This window comes from Cyprinus carpio, chromosome A11 (genome assembly GCF_018340385.1).
Source record: "Cyprinus carpio isolate SPL01 chromosome A11, ASM1834038v1, whole genome shotgun sequence".
In the NCBI taxonomy this organism is placed as follows: domain Eukaryota; kingdom Metazoa; phylum Chordata; class Actinopteri; order Cypriniformes; family Cyprinidae; genus Cyprinus; species Cyprinus carpio.
This window is the reverse complement of record NC_056582.1, coordinates 15282654-15309126: the sequence shown is the minus strand read 5'-3', so window position 1 is coordinate 15309126 and position 26473 is coordinate 15282654. Positions and strand designations below refer to the sequence as shown.

General features: G+C 36.5%; 1 protein-coding gene across 1 annotated transcript in view; it reads right to left on the bottom strand.

Annotated features, from left to right (window-relative positions):
* LOC109049262 (fibulin-2-like) overlaps positions 1–6700 on the bottom strand; it is a 50990-nt gene extending 44290 nt beyond the window's left edge. Inside the window, exons 1-2 of the mRNA XM_042766478.1 lie at positions 6429–6700; positions 2461–4402 (exon numbers count right to left, since the gene is read on the bottom strand). Coding sequence (XP_042622412.1) covers positions 2461–4288 — 1828 coding nt within the window. The 5' untranslated portion in view covers positions 4289–4402; positions 6429–6700. The remainder of the gene's footprint in view (positions 1–2460; positions 4403–6428) is intronic.
* Positions 6701–26473: the final 19773 nt, after the last annotated feature.

The following is a 26473-nucleotide window of genomic DNA, read 5'->3' as shown; positions in this document are numbered from 1 at the left end:
TCATTTCCTCCACAAATTTTATTTTCGATGATTCTGACTGCTAATAGTCTGTTTAATATAGTGCCTTTATGTGATTATCATATTATGCTCGTATTGGATCTCAATCTTAGAGGAAGAGAACACAGATGCTACGACTTTCAAAATAAAAATGGTTCACATATTCCAGCTGGAATCACATCAAATACTCTGCTTTAATAACTGCCTTGGTTCAAGGAAAAACTGAACAATAAAACTTCAAGGCAGACAGTCGACAAGCCCTCAGAAATGCATTTTTATCTCTCCCCTGTCCAGTGTTTTAACTTTAAAACGCCTATTTAGCCGTATTTTGGATTCTGCCGAGGCTTAATGTGGCTAAAGAAATTTTTCCCGTTTTTTTTTTTTTTTGTCACAAACACACACATAAAAAACATATCCACATTTGGTTCCAATTGAAAAGTTTCCCATTGGGCAATGCTTATCTTGGGCAGGTGAGATGCATCATGCAACACAAACGGTCTAGGCTGCTTCCTCTGAATCTCTGACTTTAAATTCAGTGCACATGTTGGTCATGCCGGTATGTGCAAAACGATAAACTGCTTTCCTACCAAACATAATATCAGTACAGTATGCCTCCACTTTTCCTGATTATCATACTCATGCAATGCAGAAAGACAAACTGTTGAGAGCTCCAAGTGTTTCTATTCGGTGAGAGCTGCTTATTTTGAGCAATGGCCAACTGGCATCCTGCAAGATAACTAATTCTTCTCCTTATCTAACTATTTGTGCAATGCTGACTTTTGGTTGAAGTAGCCTTGTCACAATGATTTGGACTGACCCTTCCAGTCTAAGATTTAACTCTTTACTATTATCAGGGAATCCACTTGACTGAGAGGGTAAGCATTAACAGCATTATTTTAGAGCATCTTGTCTTGGTCACAACAAAAATAGCACTTCACTAATCTTGGAGAGACAAGCTGTGACCTTGCCTAAACAATGAAAGCTACACAAGACAAAACAGTCTGATCTTGGCAGCCAAACAGTAACTAGACAATAAGAAATGATAACGGATTGAGTTATTCTGTGCTATTCAAAAGGTTACATCTACTGTATCAATGTTATGCAAACAACAGTTTTACATTGAACAATTCATCATTTCATAAAACCACTGGAGCAAAATTGAAAACTCTATATGGGTGAATCTCGTAAAAACATCTCCAGGTCAATCCAACATATCCATCAAATAAAAAAAAAAAATGTAAAAAATAAGAAAATAAAGCCTGTTATTAAGAATGTTTGCATTGGTACATCATTCATCATTTTCATGACAATTAAGCATACTTTCCCCAAAATTCTCATTACTGTAATGCTTCCAGATGTTTTACAGTTCAATGGTGATTCTCTTCATTATAATACAGTGATTTTATAGTCTTGCAGCTAGAAATATCAGCATTTAAAAGTATTAAAAGAAATACCACTATGATAAAACATGTATACATGCGTTACAATTTATATAATACATCTGTGATATATGTTACAGTACTTAATAATATAATGGCTAAATAATTTATTCCTTTTAATTTTGCAATGAAATATGACCTGGGCATGTTCTTGACAGGTTTAGTCATATTCACCAATACACTGTATTGGATTAATTGTCATAGTACAATATATTATTATTTTAACAGCCAAACAGCCAAAAATGTTCACTTTTATAGTCTAGACTCACCATCTGAACTTATAAAAAATCAGTGATTTCGTCACGTGATATTTAGTAGGCACTGGGAACGTATTGAGTTACCTTGGTGCCTCATTCAAAAGCCCAATTAAATATTTCTGTTCCAGTACAAGTCAAGATGAATTATGCAGACAAAACCTATAAACACCTTTTGGTTCAAAGTCACAAGCCATTTTCCAGTCAATGGTGTGTTTATAGTTAGCAATGTTTTCTGCTAATTGAAGCTTAGAGTGTGCTAAACGACACACGGGTGTTAGGTGGTGTGTGAGTGAATATGATGACTGAGCCAGGAGGATGTTCCCAGCGGGTGCGGTGTTTGGCTTCACAATCCAGACGGCCCCCCTGAGTTGAATATTTATGCTCCAGCTCACAATTCCTGGGACTAGCAAGAGTCTTTACCATTTACATGTTGAAATTAAACATGACGGCAAACAGTTTTCCTAAGCACTGTGTGATACCAGAAATACTTTAATTGGTAACCTGCCATGTGATCTGTGAAAACAAGCCACCTTAAACATCTCAAGAGGGGCCTGTTTGTTTTGTTTTGTCATACCGCAGGGTGCAAGGCCCGGTGTATTCCCCAGCAATGTATTACAGTCGTGTTTACACAGCTGTGATTGTCTATGGCAAGTTTATGGTATCAGATGAATGTCTGAACTATTAATCACATTAGCATTAATTATGCAGTAAAACAGATCAGCACTTGAAACACTGAATAAACGACAAGCAACTGCTTGTTAACTCACCCTCCTCCATCCTAGAATGAGTTCTGAGGGTGTTGTCTGCCTCTTCCTCCTCCCCTCCGAAGTTAAACAGACGGTGGGTCTGTTTGTTTGAAGGTGGGCTGGTTGGACTAAATTTAACTGGAGAGAACAACTGCCACTGATGTTTCCTTTCAAGCTCTGTGTTGTTTTCTCCTAAAGTCTGCACATGTTCTGCTCCAGGTTTTTGGCGCTCAAGGGGTTTTATGTGTTCAGCAGGATGCTGTTCGTGGTCTACAGAAGGTTCTTTGTGGTCCACTGAATGTCTTTTGTGTTCCTCTTCAAGTTCTGCCTCTGATTTTCCATGTTCTGTTAAAGTTTCGGTAGGGATGGTCACACTTTGCTTAAATGAACTTTGAATACTTAGGATATGTTCATACTGAGTACCATCAAATCTAGTAGTTGAATTCAAAACAGCTGCTTTTTCCTTACTAGAACCTCTTGTGATTGTTTCTTTTTCTATGGAGCCATCTGTTTCCACAGTGTGGGGGTGAATGTGATGTGAATGAATTTGACTCTCTGATACACCGTCCCAAGTGGTCTGCAATGAAGTTGTGGTTTCCCAAAGAGGAGATGTAGTTTGCTCAACAGCCATCGGAGAGTCAGTAACCATTGTGCTGTATGTGGTGTCATCCTGTGAGGTATATGTATCCCCATCAGTAGTTTCTGAAGGAAATTCAAGCTGTTCATCATCTGTTTGGGCCTCTTGATTGGAGTTGTCTTTATAAAGACTAAAGTTCTGTATCTCTGTGGTATCGTCGTGTGTGGAGAATCCCACTCTGTATGTAGTTTCCAAAGGAAGGATGAATTGTTCCCGATCTGTTTCATATTTCAGAGGGCTGAATAGCTCATTTTTTGCTTTGTCGTTATGAATGCCGACAATCATCCCGTCAGTACTTTCCTTATGGAAAGGAAACTGCGGCCTGTCTGTTGTGGACTTACGAATACCAAGCATCTCCCTCAGCTCTTGCTTGGCTCCCCTGTGCATGCCCTGGCGGGGGGTGAAAATATCTGAATGAGATACAGAGATGATGGATGACTCCGTGGGAGCAGCAAAATCATGCAGAGATGGAGCTAAGGAATCAGTGGGTGGATAATCATAGTCTTCATCATCCTCTTCCTTCTCATCTATGTTTCTCATATGTAGCTTAAAAGGAAGATTGCTATCGCTGTGTGAAGGAAAGTGTTTGTTAAAACGACCTCTAGAGCCTTGATGGTTAACAATGTGCCGCATAGGGTCTTGGTAGCGTCTCTCTGGTGTGCTGTCCTCAGCTGTTGTGGTCAGCATGGGTTTTGACGTGCGATTTGGGTCACAGTTTGGAATCGGATAGCACATTAGGTTCCCTCCTTCATTTGGGCAGTGGCATACTTGGCAAGGGTCAATTTGGAATGAGTGTCCAGCATCGTACTTCTGCCCCTCGTGAACGCATCCAATTCGCTCGCACTGAATGCACCCATCTGACGGTTCCAACAATTCTATACAGTTGGCTGGAAGCTCAGGGCATGGAATAAAATGGCAGCTGATCCGTCCACCTCCTTGTGGGCAGGAGCATTCAGTACTCCCAAAGTCCACAAAGTACGACTCGCCTTCTGGAACTTTGCCGGTTCTAAAGCCAGCACTGACACAGTCGTAATACTGGTAACCCTCGCACATGCAGCCCGTTTGCATGCAGGTAGCGCAACATGCTCCAGTGTCCAAAACCTCTTCGATGCAGTTATGCAATTCAGGGCAATTTACACCAGTGCAATCCCTTTGACAAAGGCAGCCGGTTATACTCAGCAAAAACACCAAGTTCAAGAGGCCACGGGGCATTTTGACTTGGTGCCTGGTGTGTCAATAGCCGATAAATATCTCCAGTACACTCCAACCTCTCCAGATCCCAAACAGTCTGCTCTCCTCTTGTGAACTGCAAGCAGTCAGGGAAACCTTGAAGAAAAAGAGAGAGAGATGGAAGTTAGAGAGCACTCTGAAAATTTCCTGTGGAGTTCTTCCAGCCAGCCCAAAGTAAGTGAGTAAAAGCCAACATCTGGCTTCACAGTTGAGCTCACCCTTCTAAGACCATCCCACATTTTAAAATCACAGGGTAGTCCAAGCCTGATCTCATGAGCAAGTTTCCCCTTAATCATGAAGCACAAGCATTCAAGCTCATTACCATTATGTGACCGCCACACGAACAGTGCATTCAGCGGCATTAAATTTGTAATATTCTACTTGATGGGACCTTAAAAGCTGTACCACACCATACGATTTCGCTATTATTTTTGATTGCTTTTTCTGATTTGTTTGACATTTATGAGACAACTGTGATTTGCCTCAGTAAGTGCAGGTCTATGATGAAGGAAGTCATACTGAACTTTCATTTGCAAATAGAAAAGCCAACTGAAAGGACTCAGTTTGAGGCATTCAGTGCAGACATAAAGCCATTTTTGTAGTTGATGAGGTGTTTTGTGGGTTAAACATAGAGGGGATTTAAAATAATTCAGCAAAGCTGTGTTTTTCTGTAGTAGCGATGACTGCAGCAGACTACAGCAGTACAAGACTTGTTTCCAGCACTGTAAGCCATTTGTATTGAATTGCTTTCCATTCAGCAGCTGAGAAACACGTTCTGTTTACTTTGGAAAACCATTGGAGTCCCGAGGCCCTGAATGTTTAAATTTCATGGCAGATGAAAGGAACTGCTTTAATTGTTTCCAAAAAAACACCATTAACCTTAATATCTTAAAGTCGGGGCAAAATATTTGTCTCTGCTACAAGCCAACATGCCATTGGCAAGGTCTAGTCTACCACTGATTTATAAAAACTGGTCTGGCTAATTCTAGAACCTGTATGACAAGTTAAAGGGAGAGTTCATTGAAAAAAATGTATTCTGTCCTTATTTACTCAACCTTAGGTTGTTTTACTATTTTACTTTGTTCTGAAGGACACAAAAAGTGAAATTTGAAGAATGTTAATGAATGGTAACTGACTCAAGCTTTTAAAAAGATGCAAATTCACCATAAAGCTACAGTAAGTGGTCTGAATGATTTGTTCATTAATCATATAGTTCTCAACCTAAGACGGTACGATGTTGTGGTTATTGAACGATAACATAAATTAGGCTCTATTTCTAACAAAAGCACAATGACTTCAAAAATAGGGCATTTTACACACTTTAGTTAAATATTTATGGTGAATCTTTTAGTCTTTAATTTTAATTTAATTTTCATTTTTAATTACTTAATTATGATTATGTTATTTTATTATTATTATTTTTTTGTTCTACATAAGAAAGACAGTCAGGTTTGGAACAAACGTGAGCAAATTATGATTTTTTTTTTTTTTTTTTTTTTTTTTTTATGTTTTGGACTATCCCTTTAACAGTCCACAACATAAACAAACACCAAACTATTAATTTTCATTAAATTATTACACATACATGTACTCTATCTAAGCACATAAAATATCAAGCAAACTATATCAAAATTACAAAGAAGATGACGTGCTTCACAAACTTTGCAGCTATAAAAAATACTTTAGTAACCAAAATTTCCACCAAAACCCGGTAAAAAAAAAAAAAAGTGGTAACGAGCCAACACTGTCATGCTGTTTTTAAAATTATTTGAGAAATAATAAATTGTTGCTGTTTTAAAGTAGTAGCAATAACAAAATAACGGACATCTGCTGGTAAGCGCTGTCAGAGAAATGAAAGACACCTCAAGCGCGCGCTCAAGTGCCAAACGCAGCACCAGTTCTGTTTCAGATCAACTTTTGATTTGCGCAAAACTAAAAATAAATAAATAAATACTAAAAACAATGTGCAATGTTGTCGGTCGTCCTACTTTATAAATCTGCCACTGAAACATTAAACTTGTTTTTGGTTGCTTTGCAGAGCATAGGATTCTTATAATACACGTGAGGAGCGCTCTTTTGCTGACGTTACAAAATCAAAAGCATTAAAAAACTCAAGTTTTACCTCGCTGGAGTCATGTTCTTCCGTGCGTCCATAGATTAGAAGGTGCAGACAACTAACCTGCCTTTTCAAGCCTACACAATGCAGCTTAGAGAGCGTTAAGAAAGGGGAGGGACAAAGTTGGAGACCTCCATACGTAAGGTACATACTTTCTGAAGCAGTCCATTCATACAACCTTGACTTAAGAACCTTAACCATTAGACCATCAGCGGTTAATCAGTCGAGACCATTATAAAAATACCACAATATTAACTGAAAACTTGAAAATGCATTAGAATATTCATGTATTTAGACATTGCTTAAAGTATTTCATTAAAATAATTAAATATTAAATAGATGTAGTCGTGAATACATAGTAAAAAATTGGATGGACTCCCAAACTGCAATCAATCAATCAATCATGCTGATGATGTTGTAAACAAATATATTCATTACATTTTTAATAAATCCATTTATATAACCCTTGTGTCCTTTTATTATTTTTAATATTATTTACAAGCTTTCACTTTATTGTATGTCCAAGTAAATAGTACGGACAGCCACCTTTGCATTACTCTTTAATACAGTAAACGCAGGCTGTAGCTCTTGTTAATCTTAGATAAAAGACATTCAACTCCAGGCATGTCTGGAAACCTTAGCTGAGTTTCTCAAACACTTATGTGAAATTCTCTACACCACACACAAAAAAAAAAACTCAGAAGAGTTCCTCACTACATATAGGAGTTGGTTTGTTTGTCTTGTTAAATTGTTGCTTTTGCACACTGGGTTTCCACTTCAAAGCCAAATCGACACCTTGACGGGTTTGTCTTCTAACGTTTTAATGGAACTTGCATGTACATTTAGGAGCAGAGGGGTCATCCTTGTTCAAACAAAGACCTTATGCCTATATCACCACTCAAGTCTGTCTGTCTTCCACCTGATAATTTGATTCATTTACATTTGAAACACACATTGCCATGCATTATTCCCTCACCATGCCTGTCCTACTTCTCTGTGCAGTGTGTTTGATCAGTGTTGAGCAGCAGAGCTTTTAATGAGCATTCATTTTGCAGCAACAAAGCAATCTGATGTCATTCATTATCAATCAGAAGTGGGATTTCCAAGAAGATGCAAATAAGCAGTGATGCAATGTGAACCAATGGAAGTGAAGACAGATATTCAGAACATGATACAGTTAGATGAAACAGTTGAGAAGAAACCAACAACACAAACCTGTCAACCTCCAATGATTTATTCTGTAACAGTCTATACTCCCATTAGTCGTCACCTTATCAGGTCACTCAGCTGGCTTTAGAAGTATTATCGTGTTGTACTCATATGAGACCCATCCAAAATAATCTGATTGCATGACATCATCAAATGAATAACTTGAAATTATTCACATTGATTTAAAATTCCTCAGAACTTTGTGATCTAATATGTTTTTCTCTAGAGTCTTGACGAAGTCCTCTTAGAAATCCAGCAAAATTCAAATTTAATTCTCAGCTTTACCATGAAATTCAGGCAGGAAGATAACACTGTTCCAAGCAAATAGAGCAAATATGACTTCATATTTCCAATCTCAAGTGTTTACAGGCCAGTACATAATCCAGTACAGTAAATACATCTGACATAATGGAAACTGTATACAAGCTTAATGTCCTGACATCCAGAAACCATTTCAATCAGTTCATTTAACACAAAGTGAATATTACTTTTCTATATGGAAAGTCTGGTTTAAAAAAATTTATATATTTACCTGCATATATTTCAACACTATGGATTTAAATGTGAAAAAAAAAAACTATATATATACTTCATTTATTTTTATTTTAAATTTTTTGGTTAAACTAAAACAGAAATTACAACATAAAATATTTGAAATATCAATTAATTAAAATAACTAATCATGATAAATATTGTGTTTTTCCCCCCAGCTCCTTTTTAAAGAATAAACAAACCAATGGGTTTTATTCATGGAACGTTGTTCCGAAAACCATTCTTACATAAGTTGATACAATTTATGTAAGATTTGTTTTACGTTTTGCACAAAAAAAAAATCAGGTTTGAAGGTGTACTTGAGCCTTATGGGGCTGGGGGGTACATAAGACATACAGTGGGAATTCTGGAAACAAATTTTTAAACCATTATTTCCACTGTTCGAAGCCAAGCAAATCATTTCCTTCAACGTTATACTCAAACAGCTATGTCTATTATATGCAGGGTATCATAAATTTGTCTCTTGGTAGGAATTTCAGTGGTGGAATTTTTGTCTTTGAATGGGTCTAAATGATGTTGCTCAGGCACTGACCTGATCAGGATTCTGACCCTGAGCTTCAATGAGGCCCCTCTAATGACCAGGTTTTAGGAGAGCAGTGCAGGCTGTCTGCTGTAAAGATAAATGACTTTTACTCTGATCCTTGTAATTGATACTTCTCTTTCCAGGTCTACGCTCCTCCAGCAGACGAATGAGACAGTGAAATTAGCACACTTCCAAATGCATTTAGATGCTCTGTTTTGATTTGCTCAACTGGAGCGAAAAAAGGTCCACCGTTAAATGCGCATTAACGCAGGATTAGTTCTTGAAACAAATGTGCTGAAATGCAAAGCTGTAATCAACATCCAGTGCCAGTTAATTCAGGGCATTCAGTGCAATGACATTTACCAAGTTTGTTTTGTTGTCGAATAATACTGAACTCAGAATTGGTTTAGAAAATGGTTAAAAGGAGGCCGGAAGAGACAGTTATGGTGGAACTGACTTGGGCAACAATCAAAAAGGTGTTTGTGGGACCTGTTACTCTGACAGCCGTGCTTACAGGTAGTGAGATTTGTGGATTCCCTGTTTGATCTCTAGAAGAAATTTATCAGACACAGATTCAAAAAGTCAAGAGGAAGTGATAGCATGACTGGGCTGAAATGGATTTATATAAATACAATATATACCACGTTTGCTCCCCTGGAAAAAAGAGCTTCTGTAAATCTGAGAAACATGCCACTTTAGAAGTTGGTCTTGAAAAGATCTAAAAAGATCTAAAACATACTGTCTCCTTGACTTTTAGGTTGATTAAAAAAAAAATTAAATACCTTTTAGCACCACAAACTTTTCAAAATATGACGGGTCATTCCCATGTGTATTATGCGCATAAAAGACGATTTTTCAGCATGGAGGAGAGCATCTGGGACTGCTATTAGAGCTGCTGTAAACTTCTATTGCTGAGCCTGTATTAATTCACTTATGCAATATTCTACAGATCATAAAACTCTGGAAGAGAAGACAATGAATAAAACAGTGTTCTCAAACCATTATTACTCAGCATTTGCAAGGTGAGGACTAAAAAAAAAATGTTTCTATTTTGCATTTTTCTACTGTAATGCAATTGTTTTCACTGCAATTTATACTATTAGCATAACAATGAGAGAAAGCTTAAACTGGAAATAAACTTATAGAGTGTATTTGCAAGGTCCCCTTTTTGCTTTATCAAAAGCGTGTATTTAAGCTGCATACACTTTAAAAAAATCTTAAAACTCTTTATATCTAGGTAATAATCACAGATTTTTTAATGTAGACTTTTAGACCCCACTGCATTCAAATGCAATATGCACTTTATAAGGGAGACAATAAGTGTATAAAGGTGACCTTGATGAATTCTTTGTGATCCCTGCACTCAATGCAGAGATGATATATTGTGTACACTTATGATAAAAGTTCAGTTTTCTGTTGCCTCCCTTAAAAATCGGATCTCTTATTGACCCCTTTATCTCTTCAATGAAAACCTGCAGGAAAAACACGGTGTCACCCAAAGGTCCCATAATACAGGGGGACCACCCAGTGCAGTGATGAACATGTTGGTGTGGCCTAGCTATAAGCGGGTTATCTTTGTGATGCAGTGGTGTTAAAGGGCTTGTAAATTGTGGGATAAAACGAGAAAGCACAAAGAGAAAGGGAAAGGGAGAGAGAAAGGAAGTGGGTGTAGCAGGAGGTTCTGGAATCTTCATCAGCGCCACCCTCCATCTGTATAGAGCACTGTGTTTTGGAGTGCTTCTCTTAGCAATGTGACAGGTAACCATGATCCTGACAAAAGCAATTGAATGTATTGCAACAGCAGGGAGGATAGAGTAAAAATAACATAAAAACATATCCTGTGTTAGAAGCGAACACATTGACAGGAACTGCTCAGATAACCATAACATTTTTTCCACTCTGTTAATGCACGTGCTTTAATTTGAATGTTATCCAAGGCTGTGGGAATTGATTCTTATAAGAGTTATAATAATAATTGTCTCATTTCTTAACATTAGTTAACATTAACTATGAACAATATAATTGTCTCATTTCTTAACATTAGTTAACATTAACTATGAACAATATATGTTGAAGTATTTACATATGTTAATGTTAGTTAATGAAAAGAAAATTGTTCATTGCTTATTCATATGTTACATGTTACAGTGCATTAACTGATACAACTCTTGAGTTTAAAAATATATGTGAATGTAAAAATTTACATCCATTTACCAAAACGTGTTCTTCCTTCCATTTGATAAACAGAAAAGTTTTCTAATTAGGTGTGTTGAATGATTCGAACACAATACCACAGAATTGAATAGCTTCATACATAAGCAGCACATGCCTAATAAGCAGTAAATTATTAACCTACTTCTTAGGATGTTTGAAGCCAGTTTCTTGTTCCAGCTAGGCATCTGTCAACACAGTGGTTGGGGAGACTTGGGTGGGCAGAACAGCTTGACAAAACATGATGAAAGAGGGAGAAAGAGACCTAAAAGAAAGAAGGAAAACTGCAGAACACTCATCTGTCATGCCTACACTGGATTGCAGAGTTGAGTGTACAGTATGTTCATGGGGTCGAGTGGATTTCAGCCAGACCTCTGATCTTCTCACACTATTTGCCAATTATGATGATCTGAACAAATGAGCTAATGAGTCTTGGATGTCTTTCAGAAACACAGAAAGCATGGGACAGAAATCAGTAAAAATCAGACTGTTTGAGATCTATATACAAGCAATGCAATGAGATGGGGATCAATCAAGCTTTTATGACATCTTACACTTTTATTGAGATGTATTGAATTGATCAAAAGTGACAGCAAAGACTTTCACACTTTCACATACTTTTGACATTTCCACTTATCAAAACTCCTGAAAAAAAAAAAGTTTCCACACAAAAAATTTATATTTCACAATATTACAGTTTACTGACCTTGGTGATCTTAGAGTTATATCCTATTTTACTTCTGTAATGTGATGTACCGTATTAAACAGGATATTCGATGAGAAAAAAATGTAGGGCAGGACTTGATTTCAACCAGTAGCAACTGATTGGTGAATAAACAGTCTAAAGACATTCCAGTTTTAGTTGGAGTTAAGGTGTTGAAAAATACGAGCTATGTGGCTTCAGGTGGTCTGAAATCCCATTTATCTCAGTGGCTCAGCTAGCAGAAGCCCTTGGAAGCAGAAAAATTCTTTTGAAATCTTCCTTTAAACATTAATAAAATATTTAAAAAATATGTTCAGATTAGAAAACTGCTGATTTTGGATATCAATGAAAAAATGTTATTTGATCCCAGATGGTAAAGTTACAGCCTCTACCAGCAGGGGCTGAGGGGCCAAACCCTGAGCATTTACTGTAGTATCAGCCAAAACATTTAGGCAGACAAAAGCTGTCTCTCATTTCAAAGGCTGTGCCCTCCAAAGGTTGCATTTATCTGCCACATATGCCACTGAGCCTCATTTTGGAAAAGTAACCATACCATTCCGAAATAAGAAAGAAATTACAGTAATTTGAGGAATAACAGCTAATTTTATAATGATTACTTTTCTGAAATGAGGCATCCCTGATGAGGTATTTGACCGATAAATGTAACCTCTGGAGGCTGCAGACTTAAAAATAAGGCAAACTTTGAAATAACTCAAAATTATGAATTATGCATAACATGACCTGTGTATTAAGATAATAAATTGACCCTAATTTTGATTTCATGTTTATTTCATGTAAGAGTCTAAAAGATCATCTGTGCATAATTATGTGCTGTAAGATTAGTTAGCTACATGTCCAACTCACCACTGAAACTTCATTAAACTATGTGTTCTGCTCTGCTTTGTTAATGGCATTACAAGCTGAGGGTCAGAAGCTCAGGAGAGATGTTTCAAAAAGCTTCTGATGTTAACTCTGTAACAGCAGTGATTACACTTGAGTGCACAAAATGTGTTTCAGGGTCTTGACGTCTTCATAGGAACATTCCCGCTAACATTGACCTTGAGTGACAGTAATGTACTCGAAATATAAAACGTAAACATTGTTGCCTCCAGCCAGTTTGAGGCGAAATTCTTCAACAAGCAAGAGTTTCTTATTTTATCTGACAAAGAAATTACTTTACCTTTGTTTTTTAACATTAGCTCATGTGTTTTGTTGTTTTTTTCTCAGCTCATTCACTGAAGACAAACGAGGTTGAATAATTAAGTGACAAAAAGCAGCTACACTGATCTAAGGTATCGATACGGTCAGATTCTAAAACGATTTAGTAAATCTTGATGTTCATTGCGTTTGGGCTCAGATGACAGCTCATTAATTTCTCCCTGATGAAGTCACCTTATCACTGCAGTCTGCTATCTTCCGTAACATGAGCTATGAAACATGTTCTTTCGTTATGTCGCAATGACAGTCAGAGGTGGTTTAAGACTCATAATTAAAATAAGTGGAGTTTTTAACACTAGCAAGCCATTGAAGGATCATCAAGCTGAAGGCCTGAGGCAAATGTCACATCTTGCGTTCATGTTTTGACTAATGTCTGTGGAGAGATTCCACTTATGCTTGTGAGGAATGGTTCTTTGAGTAGGAATGTTGTGGCCCCTACTTAATCAACTCCTGATTTCATGAAATATTCATGTTCTACCTGTGGGCTCTCAGCATGTGAATAGTTTTGTTTTGGATATGTGCGTGTCGAAAAGTGGTGTGAGATGCAGACAGCACGTATATAAATCATACAAAGATTTGACACTTCTTTTGCTTCAGAACAGGGAGGCAGTGATGTTGGATGACATGTTGGAATGTCTGTTGTCCATGAATCTATATAGTGTCAGTAGTGCCTGTTTTTCTAATCCAACACCTCATTGCATTGAGGCACTGCTGGTTACTGCTGGGTTCAAATCAGAGCAAGTTTTGATCAGATGACCTGATTGGGTTATAAAAGTGTGTCCAATGGTTTTAAGGGCATAGATGGTTTGAAGTTTATTTTTTGCTGCCCAGATAGCACACGTACATCTGCAAGATGTCTGTTAAAGATCACTTCATATGGAAAGCATCTGCTGTGTACAAACATCTGATAGACTTCTTTAAGATGTCAGTTTTACATACAAATCGACATCTTCGTGAAGAACATATGCTATCAAGGTGTAATATTGCATGTTAGGTATGTTACCATTGTTGAGATTTACAGTATAGTCCAAAACCTGTAGTGTCGGTTTATTAGCTATCGTTAAATCTGATAGTTATATTGTTTATTTGTCCAGTGATTTAGGAGCATCACATGAATGAAACCTTTGTGTATTAAAGCAGTAGGAACAATGTTAATTTCAAAAACACATCTTTAAGGGAGGAAGCCTTTTAGCAAATCATTTAAGTAAATACCAAGTTCTGTCATGAAACTCTAGATGGTACAGATTGGCGGGTCCTTAACGCAAATTGATGATATTCACAGCATTAAACTACTTTTCACAAGCTGATTGGTTCATGTTGCATACGCAGACAATGAGCTTGCTGCTTTACATTTAAATGGCTGGTTAGCATTCACTAGAGCAGGGATAGGCAACTCCGGTCCTGGAGGGCCACTATCCTGCAGAGTTTAGCTTCAGCCCTCATAAAAACTCACCTGCCTGTATCTATCTAGTAATCCCGAAAACACTGATTGCCTTGTTCAGGTGTGTTTAATTAGGGTTGGAGCTAAACTCTGCAGGACAGTGGCCCTCCAGGACCGAAGTTGCCCTCCAGGACCGAAGTTGAAATACATTGGCATTGTCATATCAATTATCATGCTAAAATCTTCGGAGAGCTGTCATGATGATAGAAACCAGCAACCTCCAGTTCTCCCAAAAGGAAACTTCTGGTATGCGTGAGGTGTCAAAGAGGAACATATGACATTGTTGTCAGTTAGTTGGTGACAGGCAGCGATCCTGACTTTCTAATGCAGATCACTGATCTTGCTGACTCCACTGGGATTTCTTGAAAAAAACATTGTCATTGTAACTTGCAACAAAGTCACTTATCCCTATTGTTATAAAAGATTGAAAAACGCAGATTCATTGTCAGGATAACCTGTCATCACTACCCAACAGCTGGCAAACCCAAACTGCTTGAGTTTGATCTTCAGATTCATTTAAAATACAAAGAATATGTCTTTGTATGTGATAGATGTGATGTGACAGAACTTCACATCCAGTGATCAACATGCATTTTAACTTATATTAAAATTATAATAAAAACATATTTTAAATAAATATATACATAATATATAATACAAATGATTATATATATATATATATATATATATATATATATATATATATATATATATATATATATATATATATATATTAAACAAAATTTAATCACAAATTTAAGCATCAAAACATTAGTATAGTACAAAAAATTACGTCCAAGGAAGCTTCTGGCTATGGTTTGTATTGTAGAATTATGAAACCTTATGAACATGAAGTCATAAATCAGCTATATGATCACCTTTTCTCACTCATCTCTCTTTGACAAAAGCTGCTTTCATCTCTTACATGCATTATCTGCTGTGACACTTCATCTTTAGGCCACTCACTCTGCACTGAGGTAATTCTCTTTCCAGCTGCTCCAGCAATCTCATGCATGAATTCTTTCAGTCTAAACTGTGAGTGAAAAGATCCCTGTGCAAAAAGTTCCTTTCATTTCCCAAAATCTGCTGCGATAGGTATAGTTTAGAAGGTATGTTCAGAAAGACCTTTAAATGTCATGCTTATTTATTTCCATAAAAAGTTCAAGGTTTCTCCTCTAAAGCTGTGCTGTTTTGGCCGTATTGCACCAACTACATAATGATTCTGATCGAAGGAAGCGCCTGCTAAATAACAAAGAACATAACAGGAGAACTTTCCAAATAGTTTCAAAATGTCAGTAAAAGTCAAACCCAGAGGTCAGTGTCTCCTCCCAGACGACATATCATCTATTACTGGCATCATAACATGCATAAACAAAAAAAAAAAAAAGTCTCTCATATTTAATAATACAGTCAACAGCCCACCCTATACATTCATATTATGGTGTGACGTTTTTAATATTGCCATCACTACTTTCAAAAGCCTCCCATTTTCTACCTTTAAATGGGGCAACACACTGAAACAAATAATTAAAAAGGTATTTGAGGTTAAAATTACATAGGAAGGTATAAAAGGCATCAGGAAAATCTTAGGATCAGTATTCATCTAAAACACAGAAGGGAAGATATGTTTGCTAAGAAAGGAACAAGCAGATCTCTGGCCATATGGGCAGCAGAGGGAGCAAACATAGCTTGAGGCTGTTGCTCTGCCTGCCCCTTTCATTCTACCCCTCCTAATGTTGACGCTCCACCAGAACTTTTGCATCATCTTAGATGGCCAACCATTAAGGCTTCTTGTTTATTTCAATATTTGGTGCTTCAGAGAAAAGAATGGAAATGAAATCAAGAAGTTGGATGAGCTTCAGAAAGCTTGTAGACATTAATCGTTTCATTGTGTGCCAAGACAGGGTAGGTAATCAAAGGTTTACCAAATCTGTTGACAGTAACTCCAGTACTTTAAGGTTTATTTGCGGTAATACTTTGCAATGATGTCAACCAGTGTTATGGGCCTGTTTAATAATTGCAGATGCGGGAATTGGTTTTAAGGGCCTTTTTTCTTTTTACCTTTATTTGACACACAGCATGTCAATTCGTACACACTACCTTTCAAAGGTTTGGGGTCATTAAAAGTTTTTTTTTTAATGTTTTTGAAAAAAGTCTCTTATGCTCACAAGGCTGTATTTATTTGATAAAATATACAGTAAAGCAATAATATTGTAAATTTTGTAGCATTATAAATGTCTTTACATTTGATTAATGCAAACTTGGTGAATAAAAGTATTCATTTCTCCTCTTTCTTTCTTTTTTTTTTTTTTTTTATTAAATCTTACTCACCCCAAACAGTGGTGTATGTCAAATACTTCAGTTGAATTAGTTCATTCAAACAGACATTATGGTTGTTTAACCCATGGCGAGAAATTTATCAAACCATGGGGGAATTTTTGCTCCCACATCTGAAATATCTGGAGCATTTTTGTCACTCTCAGTGGCATTTTTGCCCCAAGCCCTGGTTAATTTCTGATCTTAATATTGTTATCGGGCCCGACACTAGGAGGCTAATGGTCAACTCCATTATTGTGATACTGATGTTTTGTCTTTGGGCTAAAGTGCGCAAAATCTCCACATAAAATCTACCATTTCACATGAGCAGACAAACTAGAGTATAAATATAGAACATATCACGAGTAGGATGTGCGTCATTTTAAACTTATGATGCTTCCACCCAGAAAGTATTCATTTCTCCTCTTTCTTTCTTTCTTTTTTTTTTATTAAATCTTACTGACCCCAAACAGTGGTGTATGTCAAATACTTCAGTTGAATTAGTTCATTCAAACAGACATTATGGTTGTTTAACCCATGGCGAGAAATTTATCAAACCATGGGGGAATTTTTGCTCCCACATCTGAAATATTTCAAATATTTCAGTGCACACCAACCCTAACCCTATATATATATATATAATGATAAAATAGTTAAAACTGGTGTAACGCTAATTCTGAATGTGAAATTCAAGCAACCACATCTGACAGTTTTTGCAGTAAATTTCACAGGATGTTTTATACATTTAGAGGGCGGATTTGCCCCCTAAAATGACTCACTTGCTCTTAAACACTTTGATCTGAGTCCAGGGCAAAAGGCCAGTCATCATTAGACTATCATATCTGTGGAAAACCCTTTATTACAAATGATCTCATTTCAACCTCATCCACAAGATGGATTTTACATTTAGACACATTAAAATCACTGTAAACAACCCATGACCTGGAATAGTCTTTTATTCAAAGGCACTGAAGGGCAATTTGATTTGATCTCATTAAAACCCCCAGAAATGTCCAGCATCTGTGTGAGGCAATCAAACTGTTGTGGAGATTTTCAGTGTTTAACTATTAACTTGAAATGAATGTCTTGATGAAAAATGTCGAACTCCCATCTGGACACTGAAGGTGTCTGGTTTTCTCTTCTTGTCTTCATTTGATGGGAGGACTATCTGTTCGTTGTGCCTGCTTTTGCCAGATATTGTGCGAATGGGAGCTGTGTGCATGCCTGGAGGGATTATCTTCCTCTGTATTTTCAGCTAATAAAAACGGCTTTACAAGGTCTCACAACTGTGTGCACACAAAACAAGTTATAATTTAATGGTCGCAGGTAAACATATTTTTCATTTTGATTACAATTCAACAATGCAATGTATTGCTTTCATACCAGTAGATTTTATGAAAAAGAAATGTAAATTTGAAGCGTGATATTTTTCTTGTTATAATTTCCGGTCTAGGCCTATATACTTTAACAGGCTGAACAAAGTCATCAATCTGAGAGACAAAGAAAAACATCTTTGTATTTATATTTGCACATTTTTACACAAGACAGCACAGAAACATGGATTTTCTTGCCTGCATATTCAAACAAATTAATTAGATGATATGCTGTTTAATTAGTCATGTTAATTGCATTTATAAAGATGAAGATGTTTCAAAGGAATCATATTTTTTTATGGCGGTTGACAAAAGCATTGAATAGATATTAGGCTACAATGTGGCTTTAGCATTCCATATATTCTTTTCATATTAATGAACACAGCTTATTACAGTCCGCAGCAATCCATTTAACAATTCTAAAAATAACATCTAATTAAAAAAAAATTCTATATTAGACTTTCTTCTGTGGAAAAGACATTTAAATGTATAGTTCACTCAAAAATGTGGATTACTTGTAGATTAATGTGATGATTTTATCAGATGTTTAGGCCCATTCACTAGGATCCAGTGATGTCATCACTTGATTTCTGTCAAGTGATGTAATGCTAAATTTGTCCAAATTTCTTCAGATCTTTACACACAGAATTGATAGCCGTTATTCATAAACACAGAGAATATTAAACACTATTGGAATGCACACAAGCCCTGTTCACTCCATTTATAATTCCTGACATACCTTCAATTTATTGAGCGGCATGTTTTGATTTCTGTCTCGTCTTGTCAGGACTTCCTCCACAGACTGGAAGAGCTGCAGAAAGACAAGATGTCTCAGACAATCCCATGGTGAAGCCCCGATTTCTCCCACTGCAGATGTTGCCGTGATCATCATGTATTTGGCTTGCTTCTATATCCTGACATTTTTGAGGCAAAGGATACACATGAGTGTTCATACTCATGTATATCTTCCATAATGAACTGCACATTATCAGTAACCAAAAAAATGTGTGCTGCAGAGTTAGACAGGAAGTCTTGTGAGGAATCTTTTCTAGTCCACAAGCACAGAATTATGAATTATGGTATGCTAGTGACAATGCAGCTGACACATTAACACCAGAACTGAAATGCAATTAGGCCTTGTGACCACTGAAAAACTGTGATATCCTGAAATCTGGGGCTTTTTGTGATTAAGCTGTCAGAACTTTTTAGTAAGACAAGACATTGAAAGGATTACAAAGTATTCACCTTCAGGTTTTCTGTTGCAAAATATCTCAAAAAGCCCCTAAAGGGACATGGTGATACAAAAAAAAAAAAATGATGGGAGGAAAAATTTTATTTCAATGCTTTTTATGTTTGCAGACAAACATAATAAGTTCCACCAAGAAACTTTCCATATATTCACAAAACTTTTGTGCTGGGAAGGAAAACTGTATATATATATATATCAGAGCTTTTGTGAGCGAATGCAAAATTTCTTGTGGGAACACAATACTTTTGCAAGAAGACCGTTCACATTTACAATTTTACAGAAGATTTCTATTTCAAATAAATAGTGTTCTTTTGAACTTTCTATTCATCAAGGCATCCACAAAAATATTAAGCAGTACAACGGTTTGAAGGATCATGTGACATTAGAGTTAATGGCTGCTGAAAATTCAGCTTCAGCATCACAGGAATAAACTATATTTTAAAATAAATTTAAATAGAAAAGTTATTTTAAACTGTAAACAATATTACTGTTCTTACTGTACTTTTGATCAAATAAATGCACCTTAGGGGAGCATAAGAGACTTCTTCCAAAAACTGCAAACATGGTACTGTATACCGCATACTACCATCTAAAAAAACTAAATTAAAATGCGAGAAAGAACTATGCAAACATAAAAAAAAAAAAAATAGAATATTTTGCATCTTTAAGGCAATAAAGAGATGCAGGCCAATATTACTCACATTTCACTCACTAAAAGTTCAAGTCTAATGTATTGCATTGAGGGATATAGTACTATGTGCAGAGTGCTTGCTTACATTCTCAATACGCCTACAGCACAGAGCTTGAGATGTGGCTTTTTTTTTGTTGTCTAGATGTTTTATGGTGGCAGCTAACAGGTGGAAATCTAATGAACTGGGTAACTGACCTCTGCTTCTTTCATCCAGCCCCAATCTCTCCCATCTCACAGCTTAATATCTTCCATCTGGCCACACGCATAGTCTCCCATTGTCTCACCTTTTCATTAACTTTTCATTAAAATTGGTTGCTGTGCACAACAGTTGCACTGAAAAGGACTAAAACATTGATGAAAGGTAGACAGGGTCAATATAATTAAAATATCTTTCTGACAGTAAAAAAAACACGCCAGAGAACAAGAAGCAAAACAAACTCATGATTTTCATAGAGATTTCATGCTGTATACCTTCAAGGCATGAGTTCTCTGCTCTCTGTGGGAAAACAGGGGCTTTGTGTTTGTATGCCTTGGCCGCTCAGCCTTGTGATTGATTATTATTTGGGTTTTATCCAGACGTAAGGGCCGTTCACGGGCTCTGATGGGTGTTTAATGATGAAAGCTGTGTCTGAAGGTCTGAGAGTCTGTTAGCCTGCAGCGCCGCAGTCTCTGTTGCTTTTTCCATCGTAGTCATACCTTCATTTTGAAGGTATTTTCAGCTACAAAAAGGAACACTCGAAGCCTTATCCACCCAATGGGGCAGACTGCAACAAAAACAATGCATATTATGTCAGACTGAATTATACCAAACTGTCTGAATGTCTTTGCTATGAATGGTACCTTTCGTCAATTTTTAGTTATGGTGGAGCATGTTTGTCTGGCAAACAAGACAGGCAGTTCTCTCGAATTGAGCCAATCATCACAATAGGAGATCACAGAACATTTGGATATTTCTCAGTGGAATTCTGCCAAGAGATCACACTCTAATATCCCACAGCCAACGCCTTTTCTGCAGCTGCAAAGCAGAACATAGTCAACTGAGCTCCAGACGCACAATAACACGCTGAAATACACATTTATAAGTTGTGAGGCAATGCTACCATAGTACTCCTTTGGGATGCAGTGAACGGACCTCATACGGGGAAAAAAGAAACATTGAGAGGTTAGAAACAGTAGGTTATTGTGAATGTAAAGGCTGCTTCCTAGTATGAGCTGAGATAATAGCTAGGATACTGCACTATGGTTAGACAGCTGAACAACCCTTTTTGATGCAAGCAAAAATTGGCTTCAAAGATGCATTAGCAATTGCAACAACAGCTGTCATAACTTGGACTGCAGTCCAGGAAACAGAGAGCCTAGTTGTTGTTTTCCTCAAGCGAGTTCCTCATTTAAACAACATAACTCTCTGAAAACCTAGAGAGCTGCCTCATAGTCTACATACTGTCAGGGCATAACTGAAATGGAACCTCATGGGAATAGTAAAGAAATTAATGATCCTGGTTCCATAAGATTCCATTCATGCTTATTTTAGTACTTTTAAGAAATAAATATTTGCAAAAAAAAAAAAATATATATATATATATACACACATACACTTTGTATATACATACAACCAGTCCTTAACTACACTGCCTTATTAATTTTAAGTCTCAGTTATTGTAAAGTGTGCGTGTTTGAATTAGACCACAATGTTTGTAATGTTTGATTCATTAAAAGAATAGACTCCTAAAAGGAATTAATTCAGAAAACAGACTACTCTGAATTTGCCATTTGTTTTTGATCCAATAAAAAGAGCTGACTCATTAGAATCATTCATTGTGTAATTGGACTACACTTGTTTTGCTTGTAACTTTTGATTCACTTAAAAGAACTGACTCATTAGATTCATTCACTGTGCAATTGGTCTACACTTGTTGCACCTGTTTCTTTTTGATTCACTAAAAAGAGGCAGCTCATAACAGTCATTTTTTTTGGGAAATCGGACTATACTTTTTGCACTGCCATTTGTTTGGGAATTGGACTACACTGGCTGAGCTATATATTTCTGATTTGCTTGTTTCAGTTTGATTCACAAAAGAACTGACTCAAAAGAGTCAGTCGCTCAAGAATTGGCCCATAACAATCACACTGTCAGTTTAGTAGTGGATTAGCTGTGTTCCAGTGCCATTGATATTATGAGTATTTTACATTATCTTGTCTGCATCGGCAGAAGAATGGACTTGCGAGAACCATTAATGGTAAAATGGCATTTGGTTCCAGTATTTTAAAAAAGGTTCTCGGTTTTCAACTATACTAAGAGACTGATTGCTCCACATACTGTATGCAGAAATTCCACCACATCTGTACTACATCATCTTATAAACACACTCATGCCCGTGACACTTGTGATTTCTGGTCCCAAAAAGTCTCTCAGCTCTGTCCTCCACCAAGTGCATTACTGGCCTGAAGAGATAAACTGATCTTGAATCTACCCATATGGAGCAACTGCTCACAGAAGCATGTGCTGCATGGGACTGCAGTCCACATACTGTACACACGTGCCTCCTGCAGCCACCTGCTGGTCCACTGTTCATATTGCAGTCCTGATGAATAATGCATATCCATCTGGAGACAACTATCTACAATAACAAAACAGGCAAAACAAGTAAACTGACATGTCATTCACAATAAAAAATAAAACTACAGCTGCAACATCCCATTTTGAGCAAAGATGGCAGTTTTCACCAGTAGAGCAACTGCTATTGAGATGAATGCTAACAGTATTATAGACCTCCATGGACACGTCATATTTTACATAAACTGAAAGAATATATCTACACACTTTCACAAAGGGCAAATCATTTGTGCTGCTTCTCATGACAAAAGGTGTTCACTTTAAAGTATCAGAAGTCCTTTGCATTTTCCAGTAGCTGCTTATGCCTCATAAATGCAAAACACCAGTTACAATCCTGAGCAGGCTGGGGACTTAAAGCTTTAAAAAAAACATTGTATGTGTCACGTGATGATTTAATCCTGCTTTTCTCCTTCCTAAATTCTCCTACCACACTTATTGAGAGTGGATACATAGAGAGTTCAAGAGATACCCCTTTTGAAATCATGAAGCTACGCCTGACCATTAAGAACTAGTCTGGAAAACCACCTAGACCTTTTTTTCTCCACAAAGAGACATTAAATTGAATTTTCATAGAAGAGTTGGGTTATATGCACCAAAACTAGCAATGATCTAGTCATTATCAATAAATTCTGATTCTTTTAGATAAATTATCTTTTTTACACATACGGTAGGTGTCTAAGGCTACTGTACTTTTAAGACACCAACATGTATATGTACCTCGTTTTTGATTGGCTAACCTCTGCATCCCAGCATAATTCAAACTGTCCCTTTAAAAGCACTTTAGAATCACATTTCTCTTGTGCTTTATAATGGGCATTTTATTAAAGAAGAGTGCCTAGATTGAGGATGCTCGCATCAGAAAATGCTAAGATAATATTGCACACCTAGCCTGCTTGAAATCTCCAGCATTCAATGTACAGTACTTCACTCGCCTTTCAATGAGACATTGTGAGGAGAGGGGGAGACTGTTAACTAAAAGGCATTTGATTACAGTCTAAAATGAACAGCTGTTGAGAGTTCTTCCAGCCGAGAGAGCGACAGGAACACTATGACAGAACTTGCACATATTTCTTAGACTTTGTGCAGTACAATTTGTGAGTTGGGACTTTGCTGGAAAAGGTTCAAGAGTAAAAGAGGTAACAAAAATACAGTAGTTCTACTGGATCTAGTAAGTTTTTTTTTTCTTTTTAGAATATAATATGCTTGAAAAGTGAATTTAAAAGGCAATAATTGTTGTATTTACACAGCATACAGCACAAAACAATTTTGAAGGATTTCAGTAGGATTTCAAGAGGGACGTGGTGCATTCAAGTCATCCTGGGAAGTTGGGACATGTAAATTTTGAAATATTTGACAAATCAAATACGATCAACTGTTTTATTCAAACCCATGCAATTGTATTGAGGCAAAATACTTAAATATGGTTATTTTTGACTAACTAAGAGTCGCTCTACTATACTTGAACTCATTTAGGTTGTAGCGAAGTAGGCTTCAAAGTAGCTTCCTCAAAACAGCTGGAAAACAAACTACAGGGTATGCAACCAGGATATTTCAGTTGGCCCTGAAACAACCTTTATATCAACAACAGACCTGATGTCAGAATTACAACAGCATGACAACACCTTCAAAACAAATCACCACTTGAAAGGTTACGTCCATTAGTCATTTAAAGGCAATCAGGATTCCTGTTTACTAGATCTTTCTCTGCTTCCATTTCACACGTCAAACAAGTCAGAATGATGTACTATCAAAGAATCAACGTTATGTCAGCAGCATTAGCAAAAAAACTATGATGCTTCCTGCAGGTGTGGTGATGCTAAAACAAGAAAAACATAAGTAAAAAAAACTGACATGTGGGAGAAAACAAGGTACCGTCACATTGTTGGCCAACAGGAAAGACCCCGACAGGATTTTAATAATAGCTCTCACAGATTGAATCTCTGCACTCCAGGTCTCATCCAGGTGCCACTTATCAAGGATGATGAACTGTCTTTTGAGAGCTGCTGTGTGAGAGCTGGCATCAAGCCCAGTTAGAAGGCCCAGCTGTTCCTATCACTTTGACATCAATCTGCAACGACCAACCCAGGATCACACCCTATAAACACAGATGTCAGTTCACAGGAGAGAAGCCTAAACATAAACTAAACAGACTTCTGTCACTGCAATATATTTAATAATAACAAACAAGACAATAAATATAAACAAAAATAAATACAAATTTAAAATGAACAAGAGGTTATAGATTAAAAAAATATAATGAAGGAATAAATTACCAATTATTAATTGAAAAAAAAAGCCCAATAAATACATTTTTGAAACTTAAAATTTAAATGTATATGAGTTTAAAATAATGAATTGATTGAAAATGTGCTAATATTTGTTGAATATTGCTAAACTAACTTTTGTTCAACAACTACAACAAAAAATAATACATCTGTATTTTAGTCATTTTAAAAAGAGCTTTATATACAGTACACCACCTTTCAAAACACTTGGGTCAGTTAGATTTTTTTTTAAAGAAATTAATACTTTAATTCAGCAAGGATGTATTAAATTGATCGAAAGTGATCATTTTTTTTGTAATGTTAAAAAAGATTTTTATTTCAAATAAATGCTGTTCTTTTGAACCTCCATTCATCAAAGAATCCTGAAAAATGCATCATGGTTTCAGTGAAAATATTGGGATGTGTAATTTTTTTCAACATAATAATGAACATTACTTGAGCATCAAATCAGAATATTAGAATTATTTCTAAAGGATCATGTGACACTGAAGATTGGAATAATGGCTACTAAAATTCAGCTTTGCCTTCACAGGAATAAATAATATTTTAAAATATATTCAAATACATGACTGATTGATTTCTTTATTTTGAAGTGGCACTCTTTGTCCTCCACACTAAATTTAGCAAAAAGCTCAAGAAATCTCTTTTAAAATGACTGACAGCACTTTAATGAATGGGTGCATTTTAGAATGCAATTGAAAATGTATTCTGTATCAAAAATATTTCCCCACGAATGTGTTTACCTCAAACACGAGACTGAATGCACACAATAACTTATGCACCTGCTCCCCTCAGACAAATCTGCAGAATAGCCTTGAATAGTAACAGGGCACCCGCTGCCTTAGCCGAACTGGAAAAGTGCGATCTAATAACACAGTCTAATCTCATTTCCATCTATATTGAATTGCCTTTACGATATGCACAGCTCAATGGGTGTTAGCCATTATACCAGTGGATGAGCTGATCCAGCCTGCAGAGAGTAACATGGGAAGAAGAGTGGCCTTCCTTAACAGGGTCACATCATTTTGTTTGGGAAATGGATGGTGGTCAGGTGTTAAACTGGCCAAGAGCAGAGATCTCCCACCTCTGTTTGGGATTTGTATGGTGGGTAGGTTTTTTTTTTTTGGGGAGTGGATGGTGGGTAGCAGCACTTTTGGCAGAGTTAACATTTCACTACAATTTTTACCCTGCATCTCCTCTTGATATTGTGAACCAGATTAGTAAGACTCTGAACTACAGAACAGTGGATTTCTAATATTAAAAGAATAGTTCACCCCCCCAAAAAATGAATATTTTGTCTATCAAATTTCATTTGCAGTTGCGTTTTTTCATCTACATTTACTTTACATCTTTCTCTTTTTAAATTCTTTTTTTTAATGATAATTTATTTTTATTGGTTATTTATCAATTTTAGTTTGCTGTTATGTTTAATTTGCAGTTATGTTTTTTGAACCTGAAAAAGAACAGCTTGGACATTCCATTTCATAAATTTCTCCCTCTGCGGTAGCTATCAAATTTAATTTGCAGTTATGTTTTTTGTTGTCGGGTGGACAGTTCTTTTATTTACCAACACATGTAATAATATTTTCCTCAACACATTCTTGAGATGAAACATCTCTTCCTGCTTACTGTAATTTCAGTAAAACTTCCTCTTGAGAGTACATTT